Genomic DNA, 9599 nt, shown 5'->3' with positions numbered 1-9599 from the left:
GTGATAAGGAAAATTTTATTAAAGTTCATCCTTGATTTAGACAAAAAGCATGATTTTTCAATATTAAACTCGAACAACAATTAAGAAAAACTGTAATTTTTTTTATGAAATTTGAGTATTGGCAATTAAAAATTTAATTCACTTTAAATTGTAGTAGTAGAAATGTATGCCATTTCTCTATAATCATTATATAATAAAGCCTAATATTAATTCAGATTTACACTCTGAATTTTCAAAATTAGCTTTATCAATGAATTTTAGCTTGAAAGATGCAGAATACAATACCGAAATATGGCACAAATAAATTCAATACCATAGTCACTATTCCCATAAAAATACAGGGTGTCTGACAAGTTCCCATACTTTTTTTTAAATATTTTTACAGCTTAGAACTGCTACATGGATTAAGAAATCAACATTGTTAAATGGTCAGAAATCAACATTTGAACATTTACAACAAATGCTCAAAATTAGCTCCATTTGCAGTAATACATACACGGAGGCGATTTGGAAAATTGTTGACAATAGTCGCGATGGTAATTTCATCATATACTTCAATCATATAGTGACAGGACGCCCGCCAAGGGGATACTCTGACATGCTATCCAACTCCTGGTAACGTTTTATGGCATCATAAATAGTCATGTATATGTAACCAGTCGTCTTTACAATTTCAGCTGTTTTCATACCTGACCTGTGTAATTCTATAATACTAATGTACTTGTTGTCGCGATTCATTTCTAGGCTAACAAAAAACAAGGACACAGTTAACATGTACTACATGGGGTAAAATTGAACGACGAATGCAAATAATGAAACCAAATTGAAAAAAAAAAAACAGAATTATTACGAGAAAAATTAGTATTTCCAAAAGTACGGGAACTTATACCCTGTACAACGTCCGCAACATTTTAATTGGTAATTGCTATATACTCGTATTATAACTTCTATAGTAATTCAATTATATCTCAAAAATACCCAAATTTAATTTGAATTTAAATAACCTGAAATTGCAATTGTCCACGAGTTCAAATAGTGTCTCATGCAACTTATATCAAATTAATGAATCCAATTATCAAATATCGCAAAATTCTTAATTCTACTCATTATCAAATATTGCAATTCTTAATTCTATATATTGTTATACATATTTATATTACGGTTAAGTCTCGTATTCTCATGTTTTTCTCATTTACTCTTAAGAATCGAAATTTTTCCCTAAAATTAATTCCTTTATTTATTGAATTACAATTTTTTAAAGAGTACATGTGCTGCAATCTTCTACTACTACAAGTTCTGCTATTATTGTAATTATTATATTCAATATTAGCAATTCAATATTTCAATATTCACATAATATTCACATAATATAATATTATAATCGTATCGTATATAATATTGGAACGAGAAAATTATTCTAATTAAATTTTAATATATAATATTATAAAAAAAATAATAATAATGATGATCAGAAAATTTATTCTATTAAAATTATCATTATCATTATTAAAATATTACAAGAAGACAAGATTATATTTCTGTTATATTTAATATATTACGTTATACTATGTACTCGTATACAATTTATTATCAAAGCGTAATCATGTAACAAAAATTTATCCTTTTTAAATGATTGGTAAGGATATTTCTTAAAATAATAAATTTACTATTATGCATACACGATATTTGCATATTACAAATAGTATATAGCTAATATAACATTTTATATTTGATTAAATGGATATTGTATAACAGTATTAAATGTATATGTTTTATATTTTGTTTAAAAGATTTAACAAAACAAAATTTTCTTTGCATTTCTTTTTTTATTAAATCTTTATTTATAATCTAATATACGAGTATAATTTGTATATAACATTTAAGTATATAAAATTTAAATTTTACAAGATTACTATAATTATACTATATGGATATCTATGTATTAATTATAGAAGAGTTATTTTGACATAGAAAATATTTTCGATTTAAAATAAATTGGATATTATTCCAAAAAATTTCTATTGGGAATCATTATAACACAAACTATACTTCATGAACCAAACATATACACACATGTACCTCTATATATAAATATTCCTATTCTATAGTACAATAATATAATTACAAGCTCTGGCCCAAATGATCTATAAAAATAGTTTTTAATATATTTAATTATTTTTATTGTTTTTTAATGTCCATTTAATAATAGCTATAATTTTCTTTTAACAAAATTCAAACGTATGTATGTAAATAATTTTATATATGTAATGCCAAAATTTTGGCTTAAAATTAAATTAGAGTAGCCATTATTTTCTACAGAATACAAAAATTAGATGGAAACTATTTTGACTGAGGCTCTGTACACAAAATATGGGATAAGTGACGCTCAGAATTCAGGACTGAGTAGAGAAAGGGAGACAAAAATTTTGATTATATACCGTTAATTAAAATTAAACAGGTTTCTCAAAAAAAATGCTTATTATTTTTTAATATCTTTTAGCGTATTGAGAAATCACCAAATTAAAACTAAAAACCAATACGCAAATTTTTGAAAAAATTTAAACACACTTTACAGTTCCTGTATAATCCTCTCTCGAGAATAAAACCCTCGACAGTGTTACTAGTTAAACCAACGTGTGCAAGTATATCGTACATAATCAGCCACCCTAAACTCAAACCGAACTTACAGAAATCTACCCTGAGCTCAAACCGCATTTATAGAAGAAATTTCAAGTTATTTATTAAGAAAAATGCATGTACGAGTAAACGGTGCTAGAAATAAAAAATATGTTACAACCTATTATCATATATCAACAGAATCTGTGCATTCCCAGTAATCACAAAAAACACGTAGAATCGCTCTATCTCCTCTAGTTTAGCCAGAAAACGCGTTTAAAGTTTTGCAAATGATTTTTTTAAATATCTAAAAATATTTTTGCTACAACCTATTATCATATATCGGCAGAATCTGTGCATTCCCAGTGATCACAAAAAACACGTAGAATCGCTCTATCTCTTCTAGTTTAGCCAGAAAACGCGTTTAAAGTTTTGCAAGTGATTTTTTCAAATATCTCCAAAAATATTTTTGCTACAGCCTATTATCATATATCGGCAGAATCTGTGCATTCCCAGTGATCACAAAAACACGTAGAATCGCTCTATCTCTTCTAGTTTAGCCAGAAAACGCGTTTAAAGTTTTGCAAATGATTTTTTTAAATATCTCCAAAAATATTTTTGCTACAGCCTATTATCATATATCGGCAGAATCTGTGAAGAAGAAATGACTTCATTTTAAGTAATTAGTTTTTATTTTTCAAAATATTTCTTGTATAACACAACACATATACTAAATACACACGCATATATAAAATATAACAGTTAAAATAGTTTTGCTCAAAAATAATTTTTTTGTTCATAAAATTTAGACCAACAAGTGATTTACTAGAAAAGTTTTTTTTATTATTATTGTTATACAAAAAAAAAAAAAAAAAACGAAAAAAAAAATCAACAACTTTTTAATTTAAAACAAATAAATTTTCATTTGAACATAGGGGAAAAGCTAAGCAAGCATATTTTTCTCTATTTTTCACTTCTATTTCCTGTTTTCTCTCAAATAATTTAAATAGATAAGAAATTTTAAGAGTATATGTATATATATAAAGTAATAAGTAAATTAAATAATTATTGTCAGTGCTCGTAAATTTTTAATAAAAAGATGAACCAACAATTTGTGTTACAAATATCGGATACATTTTATTACACAAGATATACAGAACTAATTTTGTGTTTTTAACATTAATTTTTAGTATTAATCCAGTTAGTTTTTTAAACTAAATTCTAAATTTTTTGATGATCTTGTCCGAGGGGTGAGGAAGGGCGCTTTGGGACCATAGTGCCAGTGATAATTTTATTTTTTATTAAAAGTTTCGAACATCTATACCATGTTTCTGAAATAAGTTCCTCTCTGTATGGATAAAATGTTGTACCTAGAAATATGCAATTTTTTGGAATTTATTAAAATACAATAGATATAAAAATAATAAATTCGAAATTATAATGAAGTAGCTATAATATAAAACTGAAAAAAAAACTTAATAACTCAAATGATTTATTTAAGATTTTATTAAAAAAAATATATAATTAATATTTCATTACAAATAAATTAATTTTTGAATTAAGTCAAATTGTTTAATACTAATCGGACAATACTTTAATTTACGCATTGACCACACCTGTATAATTCAATAGGCATATTAATGTTAAATTGGAATTTAGACAGACACCTTATGTATAAATTTTCTACGATTATTTCAAAATGTTTTATTTTACTTTTTTTAATTAACCCTGAATTTGTCGTCATATTTTTATTCACTTTAACATCCTCTTAAATAGCGAAATTTTTCTTTCATATTGACAAATGTACTAGCTTGTTCTGAGGCCAGGTAGCTAATATTTAATTTAACTATAATAGAAGATTGCTAAGTACTTTATAATTTATGCCATTCAATTTATTGATTTATATCGGTACGATTTTATAATTTTTAGTTTATCATCGCTTAAATACAATATCATTATAGATTATGTTATAAAAATGACCTCATATATGATGATAACAACACAAAATATATAATGCAATATATTTGATTATATCTAAGTATATATACCAATTATATATGGGGATAGGATTAGAAACTATATGTATATATAGATTTACAGATGTACACATGTTGACTTTTTAATGTTGTGTAGCCACAAATAACAGTTTCACATATTATATATATAATCTGTAAAATTGAAAGAGTATTAAAAAACTTTTTAATTCTTAAAAGTTTACACAAAAATATAACTTTTATCTATATACATATGTATTTCTCTTGGTAAATTAATAATATATATAGCTACTTGTATATACTATATACATACATAAATTATAGAGTATACTTAAATGTATACTCTACTATATTTGTATGTTGTTAATAGAATATAGATATTAACAAGTGTGTATACATTTATTTATACAAATTTGGAAAACCAAGAAAACCCACTAAGGATAACGCTAAATATTTTACTCTGGAGTGCTATTAAAAAAACTTACAAATAATTTTAAAAACTACTTTAAAGTTACTCATCAAGTTTATATTTTTGTTGTATAAAAAAATATTTTCCAATTACTGTTTTTAGTGTCTTTCTATGTATATATGTACGAGTATGTAGTATATTAAATATATAGCAGTATAACCAATATGAAAAAAATCAAACCAAAATGAATGGCAAATTTTTATGGTTACATACAAACATATGTAAGTAATAATTATTGTACTAACAGGATGCAATATAAGTAGTACAAACAAGTTAAAATTTTTTTTCTAGTTTCAGATCTTCATTACAAGGAATAACTAAATTTTTATAAAATACATAGATTAAACAAATATTTGTTTGAAAATTACACATCTGTACTTGAAAATAAACATGCCTAGATACATTTGTAAATAATAATGTACATAGCTACATTGATATTCGGAAGTATATTCAAATAAAGAACAGGAAATATACAAAACAGGATCAACGAATTTTAGTGTAAAACTTTTATTTTTAATATTTTTACAGAAAACCTTTCCATACAGCTATTAATTGACTATTTTGATTTAATTTAAGAAAATTAAAGAAAGCATACTGTAATTTGTGTACGATTAGAACTAACGGAACTTTGAAAATATTAATTTCAAATTCGCGAACTTTGTCGCAATAATACTAATCCGGATGAATTCCAGAATAGTTTTGAATTTGAACGTATTTAAGAGTTTATTGTTCCTTTTATCAAGTGTACATGTATATACAATGTTACTAAACTATTTATATACACATTTTGAATTGTACATACTAAAGTACAGTTACATATTATGTTTATAATCAAAACTATGTATATAGAAGAATAGCAACACATATGCCGTATAACATATTAACGCCATGACTTTGACTTTGATTAAAATGAAAGCTAATAATAAATGTCCAGACAAAACGTTTTATGGCTGGCCCTAATTGCAAAATAATATTCAAAAAAAAATTTTTTATTAATTATTTGTCACTGAGGGGTCTTTGATTATTCTAAAAGACAGTAAAAAACCAAGATACGTAGACATAAAGAGGACAAGTTATAATTAAAAAAGTAACTACCTGATATAAATATTTTAATTAACGTATATGTATAAGTAAATATGAAATTTTTATGAATATTTCTTTGATTAACGTTTGTGTTTTTTTCAGAAAATACTTATATGTATAAAAGAAATAACAATAATAAGTTTGCTAGTATAGTACGGTCATGGTTTCCTAACAACCCTTTAAATTTTTGAGTATATTCTATTATCCTGATTTAGTAGTTATGAATAAATCTAAGCATTTTCTAGAATTAACCAGGGGTTATGACAAATAGGTGCATTGACTCTGGTTAATTCTGGAAAATACTTAGGGTGTAATTAAAAACTTCTTTCCTAATTAAGGTTAAGAATGTCAACATACTGTATTCATTCACAATCGTTTTTTTAAAGCACAAATTTGGAATAGAACTCACCTCTCCTATTTTTATACGTTTTATTTGAGACAATGTGTTGGAATTTTTAAGACTTCCAATTGTCAGTTGGTAGTTTATCCTACCAAAACAATCACAAGGTCTCTCATTTATGCATTTGTACGAATGCTGTCTCTGGAATATAAGATAAGCATACAAAAAACTCTGTCAAATTCCCATGAGATCTCATCCATTTAAGTTTTCGAACAACAAACTGAAAAGAGAAAGTTAATTAGATTTCTATTAAGCTAAATGGAGACAATTGGTCTATCGCTATTCATATCACCCCATACTTACTTACCTGAGAGCTCGTTGTAGCATTAGACCTATACTGCCCAATATTTCTGGAAAAGGGCATTATCAAGTTAATCATTTAAGGTATATGAACCAGAACTTCGTTTAAAATAGTGGTGTACTTCAGATTTAGTCAGAAACACCAAACAGCCATCGTATTTTTTTTGGCAGCTACCTATGGAGTTATTCTCTTTAGATATTTAAATGCCATTTAGAGTTTCCTCTTGAAATTTTTTTTTGTTCGGAGCTTATCGTGCAACAAGCTTTGGAGGTCGTTGTTTCAGCTTTTTACCAGCAGGTCCCAGAATGTTCAGGTTTTCCAATGGTTTTAAGCCCTTTTGGTCCCCCTAAAGCACTTGTTGTTCTATGTGACGGATGTTGATTTCTGAGTGGAGGGACCTGCCCTGCCCTCCACATCTGTAAATTTTTTCCCCTTAACCCGCACTGTTATTTGGAAAAAGTTAAAGAAAATGCGGAACCCCACTTTCCGCAGACCATTCAAGCCTGAGTCATCTGTAGAGAAGGTGATGGAGGTGCCTCCGCTCATTTCCTTGTCAATTCTCAATATTCTCCAAGAACTAATTTGAAGCTCAGGATTTTGCTTTGCTATCCTACTGAGGAATTTTTCCTTGGAGAGATTGCGGGTAGTTTCATCCTTCGGGACATATGCGATGCAGACATGTGGTTTTGGTATGTCCCACCAGTCCAGCACCTTAATGTTACAGCCTTCCCAAGGCTTGATTTTACTGCAAACACTGGTTACCCAATCTTTTGTGCTCTTGTTGTTGCACGTCACAGATATCCAACCATCTCTTTCTGATGCTGCAGTGAACTGCGGATGTAAATCCTTTAGCTTGTCCATTTCATCCATTATGGCTACTTTAATTTTTCCCATTTGAAATTCAGATAATTTGTGATCAGGATGCAGACCATGAGCAATGGCTACTTTAGTTTGTGTTGTTGGATCTCGATGCGGTGGCTTTGTCGGATATGTTTGAGAGGTGTTCCTAGACGTCCTATTCTGAACACTGTCTTCCGTAGTCATTCTTTTTAAAATTCCTGAATTAGGTGCGATACCTTCCGACCTTTCTCTTTTTTGCGGATGGCTGGGTGTAGCCTCTGCCATACACTTCTTCAAATTTTCTAGTCTTTTTTTCTCATATTCACGGGCTTCTTGTGGAGACATTCCGTCTCTAATATATACAGCGATCCGTCTCTTGGAGGCACCAGAGAAATGATGTTTTCTGTTCCTGGTGTCCAATGGGTTCAATTCCTCTTTCTGTTTCTGAATAAATGGTTCCACAGGATCTTGTTTATCCTCTTCCATCGGAGGCACTGACGGGTTTTCAACTACGGTGCGAAGTGACTGCTCTCCTGTGTTAGTCGAAAATAGCATTGGTTCCGAAAACCCTGTAGCTTTGTTTATGTTATTTTTATTGTTTATTGGTTCCATTGTTGTTCCCACGAGTGGCGCGGGAAAGTAAAGTCACCCATGGCAGAGCCCGGCATACCATAGGAAGGCTAATTGGAAACTGGAGGGCGCCTGGTATCCAGAGCTCGCATACTAACGACTAAGCTCCCCCTTAGCCACGCAGTCCTCGGCATATGCTGTTCCACCTTGACTTGAGACGTCTGTCGTTCGCTCACGTATAAATATCAGGCTAAAATGTACAAAACAAGTGATCCATCGTGAGACATGACCACAGACACGGATTTAACTTTGCACATTTTAATCACCTTTCTATCTTCCGCGATTTCCAGGGTTCACCGCGTGGAGGTGACAGTACGATTTTGAACCCCAAATAAGTATAATTGTGTCTATATGTTTTAAATACAAACACAATTATAATTGTTTGTAATAAGTTGTAGTTTTTTTTCACATTTTTTTAAATTTCTTATTTTCTAAAAAAAAAAACTCTTAAAACAAATTATAAAGTACAGAATTATTCGATTAAACTACATTTTTGTAACTTACAAATTTAAATATTTAAGTGTTTTTTAGCATAAAATTTGTTATGAAAACATTAAAAAAAATGTTTGTTGCACTTAACCTAATTATGCATAAATTTATGTAAATGAAATTTAAATCAAAACATCATTAGTGGTATTAACTGCAATTGGTGGCAAATAAATGGCACGGATTTGACTTCGTAATCTTGCAATCTCTGAGTTTTCTCGCTCTATTTCTCGAATTAATTGTGAAAATTGTACCAATCCCTCACGATTCCCTGGAAACCCATGTTGTTTAATAACTTCCATTTGAATTTGCATTACTAATGGAAATACATATTGCATCTAAAGATATTTTATAAAAAGAATTATAAGATTTATTCCTTTCTCGATATAATTAAAATTTTACCATTAAAATCATTTCCTTCCCAGCCGATGCTTTAGCTTCTGACAATTTTTTAGAATTATCTGGTTGATTTACAGTCTTAATAATGTCAATTAAAATAGTTTTGGCAGTGTCATTTGTGAAATTTAACAAATAAGACATTTTTGAAAAATATTTACAATAATACTAAAGAATTTAGTGAAAAGAAAATTTTTCATGAAAGTAATGATAATGAATATAATATGATTATGATTGACCAAACAAACTGGTTTTGTTGTTATTTTTAATTTAATAATGTAAATGTCAATCAGAAGGTGGCACTTATTACATTTTTTTAGGGTTGCTACAAAATATAAACTTCTAGGTATGTTTTGTTTTTAGTACTAAATTATATTCTTTGAA

At 28.3% G+C, this 9599-nt stretch overlaps 2 protein-coding genes across 3 annotated transcripts; both read right to left on the bottom strand.

The window, feature by feature from the left end:
- Positions 1 to 3727: 3727 nt before the first annotated feature.
- On the bottom strand, positions 3728 to 8650 carry LOC129615105 (uncharacterized). Of its 2 annotated transcripts, none has more exons than XM_055530175.1 (3): positions 6866 to 8650; positions 6572 to 6782; positions 3728 to 3986 (listed from the first exon to the last, which is right to left on the bottom strand). In XM_055530175.1, exon 1 carries the CDS (start codon positions 8313 to 8315, stop codon positions 7227 to 7229), a length of 1089 nt encoding a protein of 362 aa, XP_055386150.1. In that variant the 5' UTR covers positions 8316 to 8650; the 3' UTR covers positions 3728 to 3986; positions 6572 to 6782; positions 6866 to 7226. The 2 variants fall into 2 exon arrangements, with proteins under 2 accessions (XP_055386150.1, XP_055386149.1); XM_055530174.1 differs by having other exon boundaries at positions 6870 to 8650.
- Positions 8651 to 8736: 86 nt separating this feature from the next.
- On the bottom strand, positions 8737 to 9445 carry LOC129615435 (protein C10). Its single transcript, XM_055530646.1, has 2 exons — positions 9222 to 9445; positions 8737 to 9157 (listed from the first exon to the last, which is right to left on the bottom strand). The coding sequence occupies exons 1-2, from the start codon at positions 9357 to 9359 to the stop codon at positions 8945 to 8947; spliced, it is 351 nt and encodes a 116-aa protein (XP_055386621.1). The 5' UTR covers positions 9360 to 9445; the 3' UTR covers positions 8737 to 8944.
- Between the last annotated feature and the right edge of the window lie 154 nt (positions 9446 to 9599).

This window comes from Condylostylus longicornis, unplaced genomic scaffold (assembly GCF_029603195.1).
Source record: "Condylostylus longicornis isolate FDR11 unplaced genomic scaffold, ASM2960319v2 ptg000135l, whole genome shotgun sequence".
NCBI classification, from domain to species: domain Eukaryota; kingdom Metazoa; phylum Arthropoda; class Insecta; order Diptera; family Dolichopodidae; genus Condylostylus; species Condylostylus longicornis.
The sequence above is the reverse complement of the archived record's forward strand: the minus strand, read 5'-3'. Positions and strand labels throughout refer to the sequence as shown.